Here is a 25,470-nt window from a genome sequence, read left to right as displayed (position 1 = left end):
GGAAATCCAAAATCTCTGTAAATGCTCATTAAAAAAATTTTTTTTAAAAAAAGAATTACTAGAATAAAACTTTCCGGGCATAAAAAAAGGACAGATTTATTAGAAAGTTATATCCCCAAAGGGATGGCTCTGTCTCTGTGAAAGGAAATATGGAGGAGAGGCCAAGTGTAGGTTTTTTTAATGGTTTTTTTTGTTCAACATTTTCCTCCCATTCTATCCACAACCTACTATTGTGATCCGTCTCAGAATTTCTGGCAAGGTAGCTGATCCATCCAGCTCTTTTGGTCTCATGGTCATGGAGGATGGGGTTTACAAGGTCCATCAGTCTTTTGGATTAATAATTTACTCACATCTTTGGTTTTAGCCATTCTTTACTCTAGATGGAGAGACCAACACCTTTACTGGTAGTTCACAAGCTTTTAAGGCACCAACTACTATTCATCAAACACTATATTTATGGATTGCGTTGAGCCAACTGACTTGGTGTCTGTTTACACTATGGTCCTGAGATCTCAGGCCAACCAATTAATTCCCTCAAAATGTTTGGTTATAGTTAAGTTTCTGAAATGATCTCTTCCTAGCCCTTCCTTTTCAACCCTCTCAGCCTAGCTGGCAGCCTTACTAGCACCTTCCCTTTGCTATGCCTTCCCCTTCCTCAGTATGCCTCTGCGGCTCAGTGTCTGGTCCTCTCCAATCTCTTGATTTCCTGGAGAAATCAAACCCAGGGAAGGTTAACTAGTTTCTTTTTTCATGTACTCTGGAACTTCTTAGTTCTCCTAGACATTTTCTGACTTTCTGTAGGTGAAGTATCTGTGTGGGGCTGTTTAGGTGTTCATGGTCAGAGCTTTATAGCTTTCAGGCCAGATTCAGGCTGGACAGAGAACCACCTGTCTCAGAATGTCCCCTAGCTTATCATGCTGCAGACCAGAGCTGACTGTAGACATCCTCCCTGGGGTCCACAGTTCGTGCTGGACCTGTTGCCTGTGCCATCTAGGGTCCCCTCTTACTCTGGGCAAAGGGGGAAATATCCAGGAAACCAAAGAGTATTATTACTGCTCCCTGTCAAGTTTAGGAATAGGATGCCTTCCTCCCCTCCACCCCTTGCCCCACCCCTTGCTCTACATATAGATCTTGTGTAGCCCAGTCTTGCTAATCTATGAATAACTGTAACTACTAGCTCCTATTTGGCACATGTATCTGTCAGGCACTGGATGAAACATTTGACATGGACTAGTTAATTAAATACATGTAGCAACTTATTTCAGGGGATCTGAGGCAGCTTGAACTTCTTCCTTCATTACCATAGGCTCTTGCTTATATGTTGTTTCATGAAATTCTTCTGCCAATTCCTTTCGATACAGTAACTCAGTATATTCTTTCCATCTTTCTTATAGAAGAGGTTCCTCAGAAAGCTGATGGTCATTAGGAGTCAGAACCAATTCAAAGGCATCACACACACACACACACACACACACACCCCTCCCCCAGCACCACCACCAGATCACCAAGTTGACCCCAGTTCATGGTGACCTCATATGGTCAGAACTGTTCTCCACAGCATTTTCAGTGGCTGCCTTTTCAGAAGCAGATCACCAGAACTTTCTTCTGATGTGCCTCTGGATGAACTTGAACCTCTAATCCTTTTACTATTTGAACCACCTCTCTCACTGTCATCAAATCAGTTCTGATTCAGTGATCCTCCATCAAGTTCCCAAAGCTGTAAATCTTTACAGGAGACTTTTCATCTTTCTCCCTTGAACAGGTGGTGACTTTGAACCTTTCTGTTCTCCATGTAATTCCACCATCAGAGTTCCTGTGCACTAGCTAGGGACGCTAGTCAATTCCTACATATGACCTATGGACTTTACAAGTGAGGGAACTGGAAATAACCATTTTACCTGAGTTGCACTGTTAAAAGTGGTAGTTCCACGATTTAAACTCTGGCTGGCTGACTGCTCAGGAATGTTCCTAATGCTTTCAAGGGATGAAGTGATATTTTTTCATCTCTCTCCAGACAGTAAAAAGCCCAGATGTGTGGGGCTTGTCAATTCTATGGTTATAAGCACTCTTACCACGGCCACCATCAAGTAACTAACATCAACAAACATGGGGCTCGTTAGCACCCCATTATATGGTATTTCCACCACACCAGTATTGTTGTTGTTGTTGTTATGTGCCGTTGAGTCGCCTGGCCTGCGACTCATAGCGACCCTATGTACAACAGCCCTAAACTCCGCTCTGTCCTGTGCCAATCGCACTGTCTCTGACACTCCCATCCCAATTATCCCAGTCACTGAATCAATCCACCTCATAGAGGGCCTTCCTCGCCTGCGCCGTCCCTCCACCCTCCCAACCTCAAAAGCAAAGTTGTAAGTTTTTTTACATACAGCAATAATTTATTCTGTAAAGTCCTTTTAGTTTCTGTTGAGACACTATTTCACATCCCATTAATAAAAGAGCAGCCATCTTACTTTAAATATACAAGTTACAGCTTAGCAAAAATTCTACGTACTTTCAGATAAAATCTAGTTCAGGTGAAATAGTTTCAGGAAGTAATGAGTTTGACTTTTGTTTTTAACAAAACGTATGTAAGTATTATTTGGTGCCACTACCAAGCCACAGCTGACCCTCTGGTGGACTTTCAGGGGCAGGAAATTGCAAGGTAGGAGACTGCCCATCCTTCTCCCACAGAGCAGCTGATGGATTGGAACCGCATGCCTTTGGGACTGCTGCACAGCTCCTTTGCACTAGGCCACCAGAGCTTATTTGTAGTAACAATTGGGCTCCACAATCAGCCCTCAAAGCTCAAACTTGACAATTGACTCCTACAAGCCTGTTGGTAGTTCCTATCGCCTAGTTCAGAGGGGGCTGCACTGCTAACCCAAAGACCACGCTTCTCTGAGGGTTCAAATCCACCATTAGCTGCATCACAGGAGGAAACCTGGTGATGTTCCCTGCAATTAACAGCCTTGAAAAGCCAATGGAAGATCAGCTATGAGTCCGTTCCAACTCGATGGCAGTGAGTTTCCATTGTTCCTACTTCCTAAGAGAACTTAAAATCTGTCGTCCACCTTTCTCCATCTTCCACAAGACTTTGTAACGGTGCAAGTGGTGATCCCTTGATTTCTGCGAAGTCTCCCAGATTTTCACAGGTTCCTTCTTTGTGCTGGTGAAAGGTACGGAATATACCATGGCCGGCCCCAAATCAAACAAATCTGTCTTGAAGGAAGTACAACCAGGGTGCTCCTTGGAGGGAAAGATAGTGAAATTTTGTCTTCTACTTTGGGCATGTTTTCAAGGGGTTTCAGTCCTTGAAAAAAAAAAAGACCGCATGCTTGGAAAAACTGAGTCAGCAAAAGACAGAACTTCAGAGACTGACGGCCACCATGGTTGCTAACAATGCTTGAGCACGGTGGAGATCAGGATGGCGCAGGGTAAGGCAAGGCTCTGATCTGTTGTATGTAGGATGGAGCTGAAGTTGACTCAGCGGCTCCTACCACCCACCCCGTTCCAGGAATCACACTACACTGGGATGATGTCTGTATCTTCCATGACTTCTCATAACCCACCTTCCCAGACTCATCATTCTCCAAATTTTGCTGAGTACTTTCTGTTAGTCACCTCAGTAGGTGCCAGAGATGGAAAGTATATGGAAACATGGAGGGTAGTTTTAAGTCTTGTTGCTGTTCCATTCCCCCCACCCTCATTTCTTAATAGTAGTAATAGGACCTACTTCTCTGAACTTCAGCCTACTGTAAAATGAAGAAATGACAGACCCCCACCCCACTGTGATCCCAGGTCACTGAATGCTGCTTTAGATTTCCTCTAGAATTGGCAGTCAAATTCTGACAGACTGTGGATATAGAGCTGGGAGGTGATGAGTGGAAGGGCAGGCAGAGGTGGGCCCAGGACTCCAGTTCCATGGTGCAGAAAGGGTAGCAATCTTAGAAGGTAGCGTTAAGGGGCAAGGGTTTCTGCAGTGAGCCCTAGAACTGAGAATGGATTATGCAGTTTCCACTCGGGCTGGTCCAACAGCAAATGGCACTGGACAGGAAAGGAAAGGGCAAAGGCAAAGGCAACATGCAGACTCTATGGTTTTGCAGATATTTTTGATGGCTTTGTTTGCACACAGAAGAGCAAGTTTATGTTGGAGCACTGTAATCATAACTTGATGCTCTATCAAGTCCCTGGAGCCTGCTGGAGCCTCCCAGATTGCTTCTATACATTGTAGCAGCTGGCTGTGTTCTGGGTCGTTTTCCCAGCCCCAGGGCAAATAGGCAAAGAGCCTGCCTATTTCTTCAGGAGATGCACGGCCTGGTGACGGGAATTTGCCATTATTCCAAGGTTGCAGGGGCTCACCTTCTCTTACTCTCTTCAGAACCTTCAAAACATAGTTTCGTCCCAGTTTAGACCCCTTACCCTGATAATCTTGCCTGCTTGCTCATCTTTTATTCTAACGCTAGTCCCACCACCCTATCCTATCCCCCACCACCTCTATCCCACAAGAAACCAGCAAAACCATCGTGGTGAAGACATTTATTTAATATGGAGGGTGGGGTATTGCTGTCTCTGTGTACGGGGGTGGTAGGGAGACAACCAGAGGGATTTGTGTCCTGGAGTAAGAGGCTGTTCTGGCTCCAGGCTGGAAGGTGGGGAGCAGACTGAAGGGACAAGGGAGGTGTGTAAGGAGTTAGGGTGAAGCTCTGCACACATCCTTGGGACCACAGTCCAGGCCCACCCAATCACCAAAGCAAGAACCGAATAAATAAAGTGCAACTGTGGGGTTGGGGGAGGGGGAAAGGGAGGGCAGTGGGCACACCCACACCCACAGCCCACATTCAGTGCTGCCAGGTCTGGCCCACCTCCTGCCAGACCCTCTTGTCCAATCACCCCTATGTCCGTCCCTCCATGAGCCAGGAGAGGGCCCTGTGCAGCTACTGGAGGTAGCGTTAGTCCTTAAAGCAGTGGTTGCCTGCATCAGCCACCACCACGTGGCCATCCGAGGTCAGTGCCAGGCCCTGGGGGCCATACAGTGGCTCTGCAGATGTGTTGATATAGGACAGGAAGGAGCCAGAGCTGTCAAATACCTGGTTAAGGAGTGGAGATTGGGAGAGAGGCGATATCAGGCAGATGAGGGGCTACAGAGGGTGGTGGGGGGACAGGGAGAGTGAACAGCAGGAGGCCTCACCCCCATATTGTCCCTGAGTCTTACTCACCTGGATGCGGCTGTTGCCCCAGTCGGCCACAATGATGTTTCCATTGGAGTCCACAGCTACTCCCGTGGGGGCATTAAACTGCCCGTTGCCCTCACCATGAGAGCCAAACTTGAAGAGGAACTCACCATCGGCACTGTACACCTGGCAGGGGAAGGACCTGGGGACTAGGGACCAGACCTCAGGCAGGGGAGAATGGGGCAAAACCCCCACTCCCGCACCCCAAATCTGCAGTTATAGCCCTGACCTTCCTGGGCTTCACATCCATTTATCCTACTTACCAGCTCATATTTGCTTGAGAGCAGTTCTGAGTGCTCTCTCTCTGAGTGGGACCACCTAGTTGGCCACGAGTCATTCCTGACTCTTCTACTATGGTTCACAGAAAATGAATCAACACAAATTCACTGATACGATCTCAAATCTCTCTTTCAAATCTGTTATCTATATATATTACAAGTGCCTTCATCCCAGTCTAGGGCTTCATCATTTCTCATTTGGATTACTGTATAAGAGTAGGTAAAGGTAAAACCTCTTTAGTTTTGCTTCCTCCAATGTAACAGCCAGAGTGGATCCCCATAGCTCTTAGAAAGAGAACAAGCTTCTTAAGAGGGCATATAACCTTCCTCTCTTTGCACCACTACCCTACACAAACCCAGTATGAACTTCCTGTGGTTCCTTGAACACCTTATAAGGGATTCCACCTGCAGGACTCAGCTCTTTCTATCTTTGCCTCAAATACTGCCCACTTCTCTACTACCTGCTTAATTCCTACACGTACTAGGTTTTTGCAAATAGTCTCACCTGAGCCAAATGTGTTCCCTGCATTTCTGTATCACAGAACATAGCAGATCATGTCACATATTCCTGGTTACCTTTCTTTCTTCTCTACTAGATTATAACCAAGACAGGGAATATGTCTGCTTTATACATTCCTGTATCCTCCGGAGCCTCCATGATATCAGGGGCAAAGAACCCAGGCGAGGTTTATTGTTTGAATGAATGAATCGCAAGGGAGTAAGAAGAGAAAATGAGGCAGAGAGGAATCTTGTAGGAGAAAAAACACAGGGACAGTGGTCATGAGAAGTGGGAACATACTGACCTTCACTGAATGATTATGGAAATCTGTCACCACAATTTCATTCTTGTTGTTCACAGCTACAAAATGGGGCCCTGAAAATATAAAGTGGTCTCTAGGGCAGCAAGCTGGGATGCTGAGTGAGATGGACAACGGTAGCTGGGACGATGAAGTGAGGGTATTAAGAAAGGGATGGGGCAAGTGGGAGGACACCTCTGGGACGATGAGTTAGGGTACAGGGAGAAGAGGGTCTCTAAGGCCAGGGAGAATAGAAGGGTGTACAAAACTGGGGTATCTGGGCAGTTCCTGGTACTAGTGCACCAGAAGATCTCCAAATTGTCTCCCGATACCTGCAAAGTGTCGGTCAGTGGCCCCACGGCCCCCAAAACGGCCAACCAGTTTGCCATTGGGCTGGAATGTGAAGACACAGCAAGACTTGTTGTCGACCACAATGATATGTCCATTTCTATCTACAGCCACTCCCTTGGGGCCCATGAGGCGGCCAGCTCCAATCTTGGTCTGGAAAAAAAGAGATAACAGATGGGGCTTTCCTTTTACTAATAAGGGGAATGGTCTCAGTCTGGCACTAAAACAGAAACTTCTCAGGCTAGGGATGGACCAGGGAGCCGGAAGAGACTAGCCCAGGACCTGACAAGCAGGAGACGCTAGCTGAACTGGCCACCAGGGGTGAGGACAGTACCGGGAAAGCAAGTCTCTCACCTTGAACTTGCCTTCAGGTGAGAAGATGCTGACCCAACGGTTGTCATAGTCTGCCACAATAATGTCTCCATTAGTGTCCACCGCAACACCTGTGGGGCGCTGCAGCTGGCCAGGTGAGCGCCCTCGGACCCCAAACCGGAACTTGAACTGTCCCTCATTGGAGAAAACCTGGAGCAGAGGAGCAAGGGAGGGAGCGGGTAGGAGGGCAGAGACTGTGGGCACAGAGGGAAGGAAGCAGGATCCTGAAGGAGGAGACTCTCCCCATCCCTGAAGTCATTCCACAAGCACTGAGACCATGCTGGGGTACTGGGAGCAATCACACATGGCCACAGACCTCAGGGGACATGCAGCAGGGTTGGGAAAACACGAAATGGGTAAGCAGAATAGAATGGCCAGGAAAGACTCCACAGAGAAGGTGCTATCTGCACTAAGAGCTTAATAAGAATGCGAAGAGGAACCAAAACCTGCCATAAAGAGGAGGAAAGGCATTCATTTGCAGGTGAACAGAACAGAACAGGTGAGGTGGACAGTGTTCACTATGGGCATCTATGGGCCGTGCTCTGGGACCTGTGCAGGGGAACAAGGGCAGGCACTACTCAGGTGAACAGGGGGAGCTGGTTTATCCTGGGTAGGATGGGGACCCACTGAAAACGTCTGGCCAGGGGGGTGCAAGATCAGATTTGTCTTTAAGAGCATTCCAGTGATAGGGAAGAGTAAAGACTGGAAGGCAGTCAACCAGTGAGAGGCTATAAATATAGTCAAAGTGTGAAAGATGATGATTTGCCCCAATGCTTTGCCCAAGGGTAACTGGCTGAAGGGGGGCAAATGGAATAGGGGATACATCGGAGGTAGACTCAACAGGATTTAGGGGCAGATGGGAAAGAAAAGAAGAAAATGTCCCAAGGTTAATCTAGCAGGTCAGCAGATATAGCCATTCAGGCTATGAACCAACCAGGTAACTTCTCGGACAAGGTAAATCTTTCTCCCTGCCCTTGGCTCCTACTATTTAGCCAACCAGCATGTTCCAGTCTCCCCAGTGTAGAATCTGTTTCCTTAAAGAAAGGCTTCTTCGCTCTTAAGATACACTTGATTTCACAGTCACAACATTACTCCTGTGTAAGTCTCACAGCCTCTGCTTTGTTATAGGCTCTGGGGACACAAGACGAAACAGAGCCAGGAAGCTTTGGAGAAGTTAAGTTCTGGCCTTTTGCCTGGTTCTCCAATCCAGACCTGCTCTCTTCTTGGTGAGCTGTGTTGGTCCTCTCTAATCTCACCTCTAGGCCTGTAGAGCTGTCAGAACAACCTGCTCTACCATCAGAAAGCACTCTTTGCTAATGCTCACCTTTCACCAGGCTGAAGAGCACAATCTTTGGGTCTGCCCTTGCACTGTGGAATAAGAGAAAATAGCACCACAGACCTTTGGGCTGGCAGCACAACTCTGTACACTGTACCACCAGAGCTCAAGAATGTAATCTTAAGGGAGCTATGTTGGCCCAATAGCAAGAAGCTGCACTGAAATCGCAAAGGCGCAGGGTTCTAATCTGCCAGATGCTCTGCTAGAAAAGGAGGGGCAATCTCCTGTGCCCATCGGATCCAATTTGACAGTACACACACAAAAAATAATAAAATTTTTGAAAAAGAAAAAAAAAGAATGTCTTCTTGATGGCTCTTATTGTAACAATGATCACCCTGAAACTAGATACCTGAATTTTCTATGTTCCCTTGGAAGGACATAAACTCTGCAAGGGCAGGAAATCTGCCTTTGCTTGCTGCTTCATTTCCAGCAACTGGTAGAAAAGACACACTGATCACCTGAGTGAATCTCTCAGGTCAATCTCAGACCAAGCTGGACATCTCCACTTTGAGGCTGCACAGCAACCTCAAGCTCCACAAATATAAGAGTCAGTTCATCAACGTACCCCTAGGCCTGCTCCTCCTCCTGTGTTCCAGCACAGTAAATGGCAGCACTACCCACCTGGCCCACCACTCTTGATCCTCCTCTCCGAGAGATAGGTCAGCAAAACCTACTGCATTTGCTTCCTTAACATCTCCAGGATATTCTGGTGCCTTTGTTTGGTCCTTCGTCTCCTACTTTGGGCATGCCATCAGGAGGGGCTGCTTGCTACTGCTGGGTACCACTGAATCAGAAGTGACCCAAAGCTCACCCTTCAGCAGGTTTTCAGAGGCAGTAAGTCACACAGGAGAAGACTGTCCATCTTTAGCTTGCAGAGAAGTTGGTGGATGCAAACCATATACCTTTGTGTTAGCACCTCAAATCCTTATCACTAAGCCACCAGAGCTACCCAGGGAAAGGTAGGGAGTTAGAGAAAGAAAAGAAGAGCCTCAATAAGATGGGCTGACCCTACAACTATAATCATAGGCTCAAGCCTATCAGAGATTGTGAGGTTAGCACAGGTTAAGGCAAGGTTCAGATCTGTTATTCGTAGGGTCACTATGAGCTGTAGCTGATTTGAAGGCACCTAACAACAAGACCATGGGTCGGACTCATATCAAGTTCAAACTGAGGTTGAAAAAAATTTTATAAAGTCTATAGGCACCAAGATATATTAAATTCCATTTGAATTTCAAGATCATCTTAGGAGTAGGTTTGAGGCACTGGAAATCAATGATTGAAGACCTGATGAGTTGTGGGATGATATGAAGGATATCATAAATAAAGAAAGCAAAAGGTCATTACAAAAACACATGAGAAAGAATAGAAATGGATATCAGAAGAGACTCTAAAAATTGCACTGGAGCATTGAGAAGCCAAAACAAAAGGAAAGCATGCTCAAGTAAAAAGAGCTGAACAGAAGATTTCAAATGGCAGCTCGGGAGGATGAAGCACAGTATTATAATGGAATGTGTAGAGAGCTGGAATTGGAGAATAAAAAGGGAAGAACTTGCTCTGCATTTCTCAAACTGAGAGAACTGCAAAACAGATTTAAGCCTCAAGTCACAATATTGAAAGATGCTATGGGCAATATACTGAATGACCCAAAAAGCATCAAAAGATGGAGGGAATACACACTCACTATACCAGAAGGAACTGATTACACTGAAAAATTTCAGGAAGTTCCATATGAACAGGAGCCAATGGTAATGGAGGAGGAAGTGGAAGGTCTATTGATGGCATTCACAAAAAATAAAGCCCCAGGAACTGACAGGATACCAACTGACTTGTTTCAATTAACAGATGCTGCCTTGGATGCACTCACCAGTCTATACCAAGAAATTTGGAGGACAGCTTTCTTGACAATGGATTGGAAGACATTTGTCTTCTAATGGTAATATTGTTGCCATTCTCAAAAAAGGAGATCCAACTAAATGTAGAAACTATTGACCAATATCATTAATATCACATGCAAGCAAAATACTGAAGAGCATTAAAAAACGGCTGAAACAGTACATAAATGGGGAACTGCTAGAAGTTCAAGCAGGATTTATAACACCAGGGACATCACTGTTGATGTAAGCTGGATCCTGGCTGGAAGTAAAAAATGCCAGCAGAATGTTTATTTGTGCTTTGCTGACTATGCAAATACATTTGACTTTGTGGATCATAGCAAGTTGTGGGTGACACTGAGAATGAGAGTTCCATACAAAACATATACCTGGACCAAGAGGCTGTTGTGCGAAGAGAGCAAGGGAATACTGCATGGTTTAAAATTAAGAAGAGAGTTCATCAGGGGTGTATTCTCTCTCCATACTTATTTAATAATCTGTATGCTGAGCAAATTACTTGAGAGGAATGTGGCATCAGGATTGGAGGGAGACTCATCTATTGATGCATTATGCAGATGACACAACCTCACTTGCTGAAAGTGAAGAGGTCTTGAAGTACTTGTTGCAGAAGATCAAAGAATGCAGCCTTGTTAGAGACTGAATCTCTATGTCAAGGAAACAAAGATTCTTACCACTGGACTGATAGGTAACATTATGATGGATAGAGAGGAGAATGAAATTGTCAACAGCTTCACCTTGCTTGGATCCACAATTAACACCATTAGTACCAACAGTCAGGAAATAAGGAGACACAATGCACTGGAAATATCTGCAGTTAGGGACTTCTCCAAATTACTGAGGAGTAATGATGTCAGTTTGAGGACTAAGGTGTGTCTGATTCAGGCTATATATAGCCTTTCTAATCACTTGCTATGCATCTGAGAGCTAGACAGTGAATTAGGATGACAGAAGAATTGGTGCCTTTGAGCGGTGGTATTGGAGAAGAGCACTGAACATCCCATGGACAGCCAAAAGAACAAACAGATACATATTGGAGAGGACGTAGCCTGTGTTCTTTGGAGACAAGAATGATGAGGCCTCGCATCACATACTTGGGCAAGGAGAGGCTATTCCTTGAAGGACATGATGCTAGGTAGGGTAGAAGGTCAGCGAAGGAGAGAAAGACCCTCAACCAGGTGGACTGATACAGTGTCGGCCGCAATGGACTCTTGTGTGTTAAGAACTGTGAGGATATCTATAATCAGGAGAGGATAAAATAGACGAATGGTACCTTCTAAGAATCAAATCCCTACGCACATCCAAAAAGCCACAGACTGGGAAAAAATATTTGGTAATGACATGTCAGATAAGGGACTTATATCTAAAAATTTATAAAATACTTGAGCACCACAACAAGATAAAGGTAAACAACCCAATTTAAAAATGGGCACAGGATATGAACATACACTTCACCAAAGAAGATATCCAGGTGGCAAACACATGAAGATATGTTCAAAATCCCTAGCTCTAAGAGAGACGGAAATCAAAACAACTATGAGATATCATTGCACTCCAGTAGAAATAGCAAAATTTAACAGAACAGCAAGCAACAAATGCTGGCAAGGTTGTGGAGAAACTGGAACCCTTATTCACTGTTGGCGGAAGTGTAAAATGGTGCAACCACTGTGGAAGGCACTTTCTCAAAAAGTTGCACATAGAAATACCATTTGACCCAGCAATTGCACTAGTGGGAATATACCCTAAAGAAACCATAACCACCACCCAAGCAGATATATGCACACTCATGTTTATCGCAGCTTTGTTCACAATAGCAAAGAGTTCGAAACAACCTAAGTGCCCAAGCAACAAATGAATGGATAGGGAAGCTGAGGTATATTCACACAATGGAGTACTACACTGCATTGAAAAACAAGAAACTCATGAAATACTATACAAAATGGATGGCCCTGGAGGACATTATGCTGAGTGAAATATCTCAGTTACAAAAGGACAAATACTGCAGAGAGTCACTGTTGTAAAACGGGACTGACATCAGGGGTGGGGGAGAGTGAGAAAGATGGGATAAATTATGTATACTGCATTGACACAGATGAGGGAGAAAATGGTTTAAAAGGGATATATTATTAAGTATTATTGTCATTACAGGAGTCTAGAACGAAGGCTGCATAGTGAAGTAGATTTATGAGGAGGGACTGTATTTTTCTTTTACTTTTCAAAGAGAAGAGCGAACTAGGGAGGAGGGGGAGGCCGGGAGAAAAGTGCAACAGTGAATGAATGGAAATCCAAAGTCTCGGTAAATTTTCATTAAAATTAATAATAATAAAAAAAATTCTGAAAATAAAAAAATTTAAAAAAAGAACTGTGAGGATGACACAGGATAGAACAAGGTTTAGATCTTTTGTTCATAGGGTCACTATGTGTCATACTTGACTCAATGGCACCTAACAATAACAAGAAGTTTTGTCCTTAACATTTCTCTTCTATACCACAGTAGGCATAAGTAGGTCCCTGACTTGAGGAATATAAAAGTCTAATGATGGAAAGAAAGTAGTTAAAACCAGACTAAAAAAAAACAACAACAAAATAACAAAATCAAGCAGTGGCTGCAGGAAGTATGAAAGTGCTATTGCAAAGGGCTGAGGGAGCTCAGAGAAGAATGGGATTCACAGTCTGCCCGAAGATAGTGATGAAGTTTTCATGGTAAAATTTCTGGACTAAGGTGACTGATAGAATATAATAAATGCAAAGCAAATTCTACATGTAAAAAAAAATTACAAAATGTTTTTTCTCTGTCAGTTGACTCTAGTTTAACTCACTGAAAGGATTTGCTGCACCATCAGGCACAGAAGAAGGGGGAAAGTTCACAAAGCCCTTGCTATGGATTGAACTATGGTGAAATCCTAACCTCTCTACCTGCAGATGTAATCTTATTTATGTTTATGTTAAAATAATGAGGCCATATCAGTGTGGGTGTGCCTTAAACCTAATAACATCTGACATAAAAATAGTAGATTAGGCACAAAGAAATAAACACAAATGGGGAGGGGGGAATACAGGGAAGTTGAGGATGATGTGAGGGATAAACGCCATGCAGAATTTGCCAAAAACCTGAGGAACACTGGTCTAGAGAAAGTGAGACAAGGACTTCCCTCAGAACAGACAAAGTCAGTCTTCCCTTAGAGCTCTCCAAACTCAGATGCATTGAATTAAAACTTCCATACAGTCTCATGGGCGGGGGGGCTGTGTGTGAAGTATCTGCTAAAGCCACCCACTTGTGGTATTTCGTTATGGTAGCACTAAAAAACTAAGACACCAACTTTCATCAAACTGACGGGGGATGTCACTTTAGATCATGAATCCTGGTCCATTCCAGGCCTGAGACCATTTGAGGAGGAGAAGCAGAAACTCAGTTTTGAAATCCCAGAGCCAGACTCCTTGAAGTTATGAAGTTGAGTTGTAGGTGGGAGTAGAAGCAAGCAGGAGGGAAGCTGTAGGATTAGCAGACATCTAGGGGAGAGAAAGGACTATCCAGGCCCTGCCTATCAACTTCCCACACTGGAAGAACAGACAGCACAGCTCCTCATGACAGGAGACAGCGCAGCACAGGTCTGAGCACTTGTTTGCGTGCACATACCACAGAAAATACCTCAAATCTCAGCCTCTGTGCCAGAAAGCACGCCTGCCACATGGGGAGGGGAGAGAAATGGAGGAGGGTGGAGCCTCCAAATACACTTCAGCACCCCTCTTCCCTACCTAGGCTAGACTCAGATGCCTCCCTGTGCTCCCGTATATCCCTATATTCTTCTGCTCTCGACAATGGGGTAGGAGTCAATGTGGGTTTGACAGGTCTGAGTAAACGTCACCGCCGGCCAGGGTCAGGGAGGAGATGGCCTGAGTTTTCCTAAGCACAAGATGATAGGACTCTGGCAGAGCTAGAGCATCAACAGTAGTACTCAGGCAGGGTTAGGGAAGATTTCTATAACAAGTTTAAATCCAGCCCAGTGTTGTGAAATAATGATTTTCAAGAAAAAGTTCTGTTAGCTGACAAAACACTTCCAAAAACAGAAGTGTGTGATATTTGGGCACAGTCTCCTACAGGATAAGCCAAAATTCCACAGCATTAGCTCCAAAACCAGTAACAGTCTGACCTCGCTACCTACCTTCCCCAACAATCTGCCTGCTGCCCCACTGCGATCCTTACAGTTCCCTGAACAACCCTCTCCAACTCTTTCCCACCTCTTTGCCTTTGTTTACAGCCTCTATCTGGATGATATTTTTTAACAATAGTTAACATTAGAAGGTTCACTATGTGTCAAGCAAGGTGTGTTATGTCATCTAAAGTTCCCAGCAACACTAATTTCACACATGAGCTTACTGAAGCTCAGAGAGGTCACATGACTCGTTTGTAAGTGGCAGAGCTAGGATTCGTGCCCAGGTATCTGGTTTCAGGGCCTGAACTTCTAAACCACGCTGTGCCTATCCAGCAAGTAGTGCCTGCTGGGCTCATTCCCAGAACAGGAAGGGGGGAAAAGTCACATTTCCTGGTTTTAAGGAATTCTCACTGCAACAGATATCATATCCATTCAGTGTCTGATGCTTTCATCAGACAATGTGTAAGATGCTAGGAGGGCAGTGGCAGGTCCACTGCAGGACAGCACTACACCTTCTAGCCACCAGAAACAAACAAAAACCAGCTCCAGTGGAAGAGACTCTGACTCACAGCAAGTCCCTGGATGTCAGAGAGAATACAGCTGTGCCCCATCGAGCTTCCAATGGCAGGGATTTTTAGAAGGCTGAGCACCAGGCCATTCTTCCATGGCGCCACTGGTCAGACTCAAATCTCCAACCTTAGTAGCAGAATGCTTAACCGCCTGACCAACCAGGGACTCCAGCCAATGAAATGCACTGTCAATTTACAAGCTTAAAAACATATCTAACCTACCAGATGACTATAGAGACCAGCTACAGACAACATACATTGAGAAGCCAAGAAGGTATGCTGGCAGACAGCAGGCTGGACTGTACCTGCATCTTTCCCACTAAGAGAAAAGGGGGAAAGTAAGCCAGTCAGTATCAGGCTCAAGAGGCAGCAAAAGGGGAAAGCGGCAGAAGCCAGACTGAAAACCAGTCTGGCCTGAGCAAGGGCCTAGAAGGCAGAGTTTGGAAGTGCAGTAAGTCTCCTGAAGGCACTGGCTACTATTATGGCAGGTGGGGGTGGGGTGGGAAAGGGGCAGTGCTATGACTCACTGTTCTTTGTGGAATGGCGTTATCTGAAAGGTTTCATCTTTCAAGAAGTGGCCTGTATGCCCTGTTTTTCCAGGAGGCTCTGGTTTGAGAACCCTTATTTTGGTGTTGGGGGAGAGGGGGAAAGGCACTCACCTGGATACATTGGTTGTTGCTGTCTGCTACCACTATGCGGCCACTGCTGGCTGCTGACACACCTTGTAAATTGGTGAATTCGCCTTTCTCCCGACCACGGCTGCCTGTGGAAGGATGCGCAAGGGAAAGATGCTTTCATTGGTCAGTCTGCACCTAGCTCCCCTGCCTGACCCCTGCCTGAGCAAACCCCCATTTGGATCCTCCCCAGCCAGCTTGTACCAACGCGGAAGACGAGCTCATCCTCGATAGGGTTGTCCTTCCGTTTGCCGCCTGTGCTGTACATGGAGCTGGGCCTACGCACCGCCTTCTGGCGAACGTGGCTGCCTGGGCCGCCAGGAGACTTGACACGGCGCTTGACGTCGTCCGGGGAAGGTGGCAAGTCCCCTGGGCGCAAGGCACGCACGCGGAAGGGGCTGCCGCGCACTGGCTGTCCGTAGAGCAGCACCGAGAGGAGGAGCTCGCCCTCAGTGCGCGCAGTGTACACCAGCTCATATGTGCCATTGTTGTGGTCCACCACGGGCACCGGAAGCCGAGAGCCATCCGGTCCCGTGATCTCGGCGCGCAGCTCCGCACTCCCTGTGCGCACCAGCCGCCCGTCTTTGTCTTTGGTCGTGACGGTGAGCGAGGCAGGCTGGCCCACTAGGGCCTGACGCAGACCTTCGCCTGTGGCCACCGTCTCGTGCGCCGTGGCGCTTGTGGTGAGCAGTGCACCCACGTTCAGTACTGATCGCCGCAGCCCGTCGACCTCAAGGACTAGTTCCAGCTGTGAGTTCTCATGTGGCCGCTCTGGGAAGGCCTGTGCTGCCAGCGCTGCCAGGCGCTCTCGCATGTGCTTGCGCACCAGCAGCACCTCTGGGGCCGAACCCAGACGCAGGGCCTGCTCCGCGAAGCTGCAACTACTGCCGATATGCTCCTGGCCCTGGCGCAGGGTGTCTAACTGGGACTGCAACACCTGGGTTTGGGAGATGGGCAGGTTGGGATGGGGACCGGTGCGAAGGACTCTAATTCCTAGTGGCATTAATTAATTTCCACTGGCATTGCTATAGCATGGCAGAGGGGAGAAGCACGCATATGGATGACATGCCCCCAACCTGTGGAGCCATGTCTAAGAGGCAACAAGTACAGCCTTGGGAGAGACTCAGGAAGGTATGGAAAACGGGGAGCAATGGAGACAATAAGGATATCCCATGATGAACAGCCACAGGGAAGGACAGGCAGACGCACCTTCTGTTTGGCCCCACAAATGGCCTCCAGGTCGCTGACCAAGGCCTGCTTGCGCTGCTGAAGCACTTGCTCCAAGTCCTCGAAGGCTGCGCTGATCTGTGCCAGGGCCTCTGCCTTGCGCTCTTGCAGCTGCTGGCTGATGCCCCCAACTAAGGCGATAGCTGCAGACAGCTGTGGTAGCCTGAGGAGGGGAAGCATCTCACACAGGGGTTGCCAGAAGGGCCCCTCATCAAGCTGCCCCTTTCCCTGAGGACTCAGATGCTGCCCTCCCGCAGATCTCCAAAGCCCCCATGCCACCACTGTAAGGCCCGACTGGCTAGACGGCCATCCACACCCACCTGCCACGCACTGCTTCGAGCTGGCGCTGCAGAGCGGCCTTGTGCTGCTCCACCACGTCCCGCAGCAGCACTGTGCCGTGCTCCCGGTGTTCCCGTGCCCGACACTCACCACACATGGCCGTCTCACAGGCCTCACAGTAAAACTCCATCGTCTGGGGGTGGGTGCAAGCACTCTAGTCAGGCAACAGCTGGACACCCACTTCTCCACACCCAGCTGCCTACCCTGCCCTTCACTTGCTAGGTGTGTTACTTTCCTGCAGCACTAATCTGTACTAACACCCTCTCCCCCACAGCCACCTGCCCCTCATGCTTGTCCTCCCCCACCCACCCCAAGTCTTGGCCTCACTGGGCCTCGCTTGGGCCCACCTTGCCTTCATGGTTGGGGCAGGAGAGGGGACGGCCAGCCACAGCGCTGAGGGGGTGGGGGTCCTCGGGGTCGTGGGCCCCATCAGGTGCCTGCTGCATGGCCTCCATGAGGCTGCTGATGAAGAAGTTGTTCTGCAGTGCTGAGACACCCTGCTCAGGGAGGATGGACGTCTGCCGGCACACGGGACAGGACAGTGTCAAGCTCTGGGCAGGGATGTAGTTCTGAAGGCATCTGTTCAGGGAGGAGGGGAGTCAGAAGGGCAGAGGGGATGGAATGGGCCAGACACCTCCACCTCTATCTCCTAAGGGGCACACCTCTCTCTTCACAAGTGTGTCATTTTTTCTTATTTCTCGAGTTTTCTAGTCGATACACAATCTTTTCTACTGGCAGGTATTAGAAGTCTCATCTTGAGTGGGCAAAAATAAGAAAAAAACCTCAAAAACTTAAATGCAGATGGGCTTACTGGTCTAAGAGACCAGAACGCCTGTTTATGGACAAACCCCTGAGACTATGTTCCTTAGTCACCATTCAATCTAAAACAAGCTCACTGCTGTAGCTCGATTTGTAACCCACAATGAACAGGCCTATAAAGTGAACAATAACACCAGGGAGGCGCGTGCTCCTTAGAAAAACCAACCACTTAAGAATGAAAGAATAGCATCTGCCCAGGGATGAAGTTCAGCAGACAGGGTAGGATAAAAGGATTAACAGAAATGAGGATCACAGGAAGAAAGTGGGAAGACTCTGTGACTACCTTTTGGGTATTATAATTAATGTTTAAAGCTAAATATGTATTAGTGGGTAAATGGAAAACCAATTTGCTTTGTAAACATTTACTCAAATAACAATGAAAAGAAAAAAATTAATTGCTGGTGACTAAGAACAATTTTTTTAAAAGCCTCATTTCTAAGTAGAAACACATCCCTGACCTCTCTCAGAAAAGTAAACATATCCTCCTTCCCTAGTGGCACAAACACAGGTTCACCTTTCACAGGTGTTTATAAATGCTAGCTCTCCCTTCATTAATTCATTAAACATTAACTGACAGACAAGACCTGACAATTGGTGAGAATATAGAAAAACAAGGCACAATACCTGCCCTTAAAACACTTGAGTCTACAGAAATAAAAATCCACATAAATAGAAAAATTTAGAGACATGAACAGTACTGTGTGCTGAGGAAAGGCTAACTGGGTTCAACTTCCAGGTCAGCAGTTTTGTTACATCATGCAATCCTGAATCAGTTACTTCAAGTTTATGAGTCAGCATTCTTCTTTCGTAAAATAGACAGTGTACCACTCACAGGGTACTAGAGGTAAGTGTGAAGTACTGAGAACCAAACCTGACTCACAAGAGACCCACTATTTAATGTAGGCTTTTGACAATATTTTTTAACTATTATTATTGAACAGTAGTAGGTGCAGTGATTTTTTTTTATTTTTATTGTATTATTTTTATGTGTACCGTCAAATCAGATCTGACTGGTACAGGAGGAGATTGCCCCCTCCTTCTCCAGCAGAGCATCTGGTGGATTTGAACCGCATACCTCTGGGATTGCAGTGCAAGATTTTAAAACAATGAACAGAAGGGGCATCCGGCCAAGCAAAGATAGAGGGAGAGGTCAGGAAAGGCTTCGCAAGGAGGTGACGGAGCCAGATTTTCATGCATAACTAATTGTTAGTGCAGGACAAGGAATAAAGATGTCCCAAAAATAGATGGGAGTAAGAAACAACAGAGTATGCTAGAAACAAGAGTATTCTGGTCCAAGGCAAGGAAATACAATGAGAAGTTTGGAGAGGAAGTCAGCTCACAGGGTCTCATAGGCTACAACCATGGAGCTTAGAAATTTTCCCAGCTGCAATGGGGAGCCACAGGATAGTAGCATGGTCAGATTTACATCTTAGAAAATGTCTCCTAACAACTGCTGTGTAGAGGGGATATGTGAAAAGGCCAATACAGGGGACAGTGGCATCATCATTCTCCTTTAGTAAGCACTTAATGTGTCAGGTACTGTGTTTTGTACTTGACTCTATAGCCTAGTGAGTAAAGGGTTGTACTGCCAACCCAGAGGCAGGTGGTTTGAATCCACCAGGTGCTCCTCAGGAGAAAGATGGGCAATCCCCTTCTATGTGATTTACAGCCTTTAGAAACCTGCCAGAGGGTCAGCTATGAGTCAGTTCAGACTCAAGGGCAATGAGTTGGAGGAGTTTGGTGCATGTTACTGTTTATTTTACACAAATATGATTAAGTAACTTCCTGAATCTTATTTTATTTAACATTACACCTTTAAAACCCTTTCATATAAATCCTCAAACTCAGTTGGAACCCATTCAGAGTTGACTTCCCAGAGGGTTTTCATAGGCTATAAAACACACGGAAGAAGACTGCCTATCTTTCTCCTGCAGAGCTACTGGTGGATTCACACAGTTTTGTTTTGTTTTTTTTAATGTGTGTACCATCAAATTGGATCTGACTGGTACAGGAGGTGATTGTTCCTCCTTCTTCAGCAGAGCATCTATCTGGTGGATTTGAACCACATACCTCTGGGATTGCAGTGCAGTTTCCTGCCACTAGGCCACCAGAGCTCGCCACAGGTCTTCTTTAGGTTAATAGTGCAACTCTTCCAGACTACAGCCAGCTAGCATACATTGTTGCTATTGTGTATTGTCAAGTCTGAAGAGACCCATATTTGACCCTCCAGCAGGCTTTGGGAGGCAGTAAATCACATGAGAGTTGAATTCTCATCTTTCTCCCAGGAGCTGGTGAATTTGAACTGCATGCATACCTTTACATCGAGAGCACAATACCTTAGTACTAAGCCACCAGAGCTCCCAAGAATCTATTTTTCCAAATCACTTCCAGTACTATGGTAAAATGTCTTATTTCCGTAATAGTATATATTTTATTTTTAATTCTGTGTAAACAAATTTTCCCTCATTTTTACTTTCATTTTCACTGGTATAAATATTAGCAAGGTTGAACATCTTACCATATGAGCTAGTGGAATTTGTTCTTCTATTAACTGCCTATCCTGATTTTACATTTATTCTTAATTATCCTCTAAAGTAGACTGGAAATTATCAAACAATATCATTAACATCACATGCAAGCAAAATACTATTGAAGATCATTCAAAAATGGCTAAAACAGTACATAGAAAACTTCCAGACATTTAAACTGGATTTAGAAGAGGCCATGGCGGGGAGCTCTGGTGGCCTAGTGGTAAGAAGCTGCACTGCAATCCCAGAGACTCATGGTTCAAATCCACCAGATGCTCTGCCGGGAAAGGAGGGAAAATCTCCTCCTGTACCAGTCAGATCTGATCTGACGGTACACAGACACACATACACAAAATAAAATTTAAAAAAAAATAAAAAAAAACAACAACAACACAAAACAGAAGAGGCCATGGCACCAGGGATATCAATAATAACAGATGGATCCTGACTAAAAGCAGAGAATACCAGAAGAATGTTTACTTGTGCTTTATTAACTATGCAAAGGCATTTGACTGTGTGGATCATAACAAATTATGACTAACATTGAGAAGAATAGGAATCCCGGAGCACATAACTGTACTTATGCAAAACCTAAACCTAGACTAAAAAGCTACTGTGCAAACAGAGCAAGGCAACACCACACGGTTTAAAATTAGGAAAGGTGGGTGTCAGGGTTGTAGCCTTTCTCTACAACTATTCATATGTGTGCTAAGCAAATTATTTGAGAAGCTGGACTCTATGAAGAAGAATGTGGCATCAAGGACGAAGACTCATCAATAACCGGCATTATGCAGATGACACAACCTTGCTTGCTGAAAGTGAGGAGGACTTGAAGCCCCTTGCTGCAGAAGGTTAAGCACTGCAGCCTTCAATATGGATTATACCTCAGTGTCAAGAAAATAAAAAGTTTTTACCAGTGAACCTATAGGCAATATCATGATAGATGGATGGAGAAAAGGATTAAAATTGCTAATAATTTCATCTTCCTTGGATCCACTAGCAATACACTTAGTAGCAGCAGTCAGGAGATCAGGTGACATATTGCACTGGGAAAGACTGTAGTCAGGAACCTCTCCAAATTACTGGAGAGTAATGAGGTCAGTTTGAGAACTAAGGTGTGCCTGATTCAGGCCATGGTCTTTTCAGTCACTTGCTATGCATGTGAGAACATATGAATAAGGATGACACATGACCTGATGACTGGAAATTATCAAAATAATTTTATAAGAAAATCTTTGAATTAAGGTGTTAAAGAATATTACTGAATACCATTCTATAACATGGACTGAAAAAAGAACAAACATAGAAGTCTTGGAGAAAGTGGAGCCAGTGTGCTTCTTTGAAGCAACAATAATAAAGCTTTGTCTCACATACTTTGGGCATGTTGCTAGGAAAGGCTATTCCTTGGAAAAGGATACCATACTTGGGAAAGCGGATGCACAATGGAGGAGAGGTAGACCCTTAACCAGGTAGACTGACACAATGACTGCAGCAAAACGGGCTTCAGTGTGTTAGAGATTGTGAGGCTGGCACAGGAAAGGACAGGGTTCCGATCTGCTGTTCATAGGGTTGCTATGAGATGTACTTGACTCTACAGCACCTAACAACAAGAAGAAGACAGACTGACACCATGACAGAACAAGGAACATAAGAGATTGTGAGGGCAAGAGTTTTGGAGCTGACTTCACAACACTTGCTATGAGATGTACTTGACTCTACAGCACCTAACAACAAGAAGACAGACTGACACCATGACAGAACAAGGAACATAAGAGATTGTGAGGGCAAGAGTTTTGGAGCTGACTTCACAACACCTAACAACAACAGTCCTTGAAGGTAGAGAAATTTACTTCCTTTTTCTATATAAGGAAATGGACTGCCCAAATTAGTGAGCCTGGCTTCAAATGTAGGTTAAAACATGTAGCAAGGGGCTGGGAGGACCTGCATTTGGACAACAACAACACAGACTAAGAGGTAGGGGCACATTTGATAATTATTCAGGAATTAAAGCAGGTGGGAGGTGCCTGGTTATATACTGTTAGTGAAAGACATGGGTCTTGGGAGATACTCGGGTGACTAAAGACTGAGAGAATGGTAGTGAAACTCACTAAGATGAGAAATACAGACATAAGAATAGTTTACTGGGCAAGATGAATTTCATTTTGCCCAAGCTGAGTGTAACAACAGAGGACATCAGGTAGAGGAGAACAGAGAGACAGAAAAGTTATGCTACAAATAGGTATGGGGATAATGGGGCACATATATATAGTGTCTGTAGACATGGGAGAGGATAAGAGCCACCAAGGAGGAAGAGAGAGTGAGGAGAGAGAACTCAGCAAATAAAGATAAGACGAGAGAAAAGAAGAACAGGCAGAGAGGAGGAGGAGGAGAGGCAGCATCTGGGAAGCAAAATGAGCAGTGCATTTCCAGAAGGAATGAAGAGCAGTCGTCACTGTCAAGAAGCAGCCAAGGAGTCAGGTAAAGTTAGGGCTAGACAGTGCCCTCTAAGCTAGGTAATGTGAAGGCACACTGATGTATAAGGGCAACAGAGTCAGTGGAGTAGTGGGGGAAGGAAAGCTCGAATATCATTTAAAAAGTAAACAGAAGGTTAGACGTATCCTCTAAGGTAGGCCAACACAGTGACTGGAACAACAACAAGGGATTTAAACACAGCAGAGATTGTGAGGACAAGGGGTTTGTTCTGTTGTAAATAAGGTCCCTATGAGTGACAAGAGCAAAGAGGAACAGGCAGAGAGGTAGAATAGGAAGACTGAAGAATTAGATGACAGCTAGAAGAGGACAAAAGAACAAACGACCGTTTCAAAAAATGGGAATCGTGGATGTATTTCTAAAATGAGAAGGAATCCCCACAGAAGTTTGAGACTCGAAAGCACATGAGGTAAGGTGTGGGAGTGGGGGTGGTGGATCAGGTTGGCCAGAAGGAGGGGAAAGTAGTGGAGCTGGACATAGATAATAAGCAAGCAGGGAGGAGCTGAGAGAGGAAGAGAGAGCTCCTGGCTTGCCTCTTGGAAGATCAGCTGCTGTGTGTGGAGGGAGGGTTCAGGAGAATGGTAACCACTGGAATTAGTCACTCAGGGAAGGAGGAAAGGAAGCTTACTGGACACAGAAAATTAAGCCTGGGGCAGCTTTGTGTGGAAACCATCAATCTTCCCGTGGACGAAGGATCTGCACTGTATGAACTCTCCCATGTCTTCAAGCTCTTTTTTGACTATTCCCTACATCTTTTCATCTTAATTTTTTTTTATTTAACAAAAATCATGTACCAGGTACTCTTCTGTTTAACAAATATTAACTTATTTGTGACATAGTTTTCCTTGCAGCTCTCTCAAAGGTAGAGTGGTTTCTCTCATACTCCACATTCATGAGGGTCAGATGGTGGCAGTGAGTCCTCCCTGCTCTAACTGGAACATTTCTAAACTGCTCTTCAGAATCTCTGAAGCTCATGGCTTCTGCTCTGTCACCCTACACTGAGGTTACTCCATTCACAGAAGTTTTACTACTGACTCATTCTTTTAGCCCCTAGTCCAGTCCCCTATCACCACCACACATACTCTTGTCATCATTCTCAGTGACTCTGTTATCTACAAGGTGATCCACATACCTTCTTAACTTAATTCTTTGGCAATGATCTCACCCTCAATGATCCACTTCACATCAGCTGCCCACCACCCAAAATGTATTTACACTGAACTTTGCATTTTCAACTATTCCACTCTGTTCCCCTGCAACTCCCGATAGGTCACTGAACCCAATGCTTCCAAAACATAGGTTAGCTCATTGAGACCTCCTATTCCCTAATCATGCCTGCTTACTCTAACAGCTTCCTAACTCATCTCCTTTTTCTACTCTTGATTCTCTATAAGCCAATCTCCACAAAGCAGCAAGAAAGTTTTTTTTTTAAGTGAATTTATAGCATATTATTACCTTGCTTAAAAAAAAATCTCCCAGGTACTTCCTGGTTGGTTAAAGAAATAAACACAAGGATACTGTGGTGGAGGACACAGAATTTGTCCCTTTTGGGAACTCTCATCCTTTTGCTACAATAAAACTTTAATCATCAAAGGGGGAAAATCCTCCAAAGGCTTTCCATTGTACTTAGAATAAAATCAAAACAGTCACCAAGAGCTCACTATGAACTGCCCAGCTCCTATGGGTCTCCCCTCATTCCCCTTCTTCCTTATGCACTACTGTCCAGCCATGCTGACTTTTTTCCTGGTCTCTGAATGCACCACACATTTTCCTTCTTCAGGCTCTTTCCACAGGTATTTCCTGTTGCCTGGAGCAATTTTCACATATCTATCTCTTTTTTTATCCTCAGTCAAGCTCAGGGCAAGTGTCACCTCCTCAGGGAAACTTCCTTTCTACAAAGAGTTGTCTCTGATCCCACCCACACCCACTTATTCCTTGTTATTTTCCTATAAAAAAGTAAAAAACCAACCAACTCAGTGTAAGATGCAACTCTCCTGTTTGTTTGCTTACTTACTGTTAGTCACTTCCTACTAGAAAATAAGTTCTCTGATAGATGAGACCAGTGAATAAATGAATGAATGACTTTTAAGGAAGAAAGCTCTAGAGGCCAACTTGAATTCAGAACTCAGCTATTTGTACTGCTTTGTAACCTCAGAAACATTTCTTGTTTCATTACTTTGAACCTTCCTCCTTCCTCTAAAATGGAAATAATAAATTATCTATTGTGAAGATGAAAGAAATTAATATATGTAGACTAACTGGCTTGTAAACAGTAAATAATAAATGGCAGCTATTGGTACAATTTCCCAAGTGCTCATTTTCCCCAGGATTGCTCAATGACCTGAATGCAGTAAAAGTTGCAGTTGTTGTTGTTGTTGTTATGGGCCATCAAGTCGTCTGTGACTCATAGCGACCCTAT

At 45.2% G+C, this 25,470-nt stretch overlaps 1 protein-coding gene across 1 annotated transcript in view; it reads right to left on the bottom strand.

Annotated features, from left to right (window-relative positions):
* Nucleotides 1–4,934: 4,934 nt before the first annotated feature.
* Nucleotides 4,935–25,470, bottom strand: part of TRIM3 (tripartite motif containing 3) — a 33,098-nt gene continuing 12,562 nt past the window's right edge. Inside the window, 10 exon segments of the mRNA XM_006903688.1 lie at nucleotides 4,935–5,087; nucleotides 5,217–5,357; nucleotides 6,313–6,383; nucleotides 6,639–6,807; nucleotides 7,009–7,176; nucleotides 15,634–15,737; nucleotides 15,853–16,585; nucleotides 16,858–17,038; nucleotides 17,196–17,347; nucleotides 17,562–17,793. Of these exon segments, the coding sequence (XP_006903750.1) occupies nucleotides 4,935–5,087; nucleotides 5,217–5,357; nucleotides 6,313–6,383; nucleotides 6,639–6,807; nucleotides 7,009–7,176; nucleotides 15,634–15,737; nucleotides 15,853–16,585; nucleotides 16,858–17,038; nucleotides 17,196–17,347; nucleotides 17,562–17,793 (2,104 nt within the window).

The sequence above is a fragment of the Elephantulus edwardii genome, unplaced genomic scaffold (assembly GCF_000299155.1).
Source record: "Elephantulus edwardii isolate Elephantulus edwardi_28Jun2011 unplaced genomic scaffold, EleEdw1.0 scaffold00044, whole genome shotgun sequence".
In the NCBI taxonomy this organism is placed as follows: Eukaryota; Metazoa; Chordata; class Mammalia; order Macroscelidea; family Macroscelididae; genus Elephantulus; species Elephantulus edwardii.
This window is presented reverse-complemented; position numbering and strand designations above follow the sequence as displayed.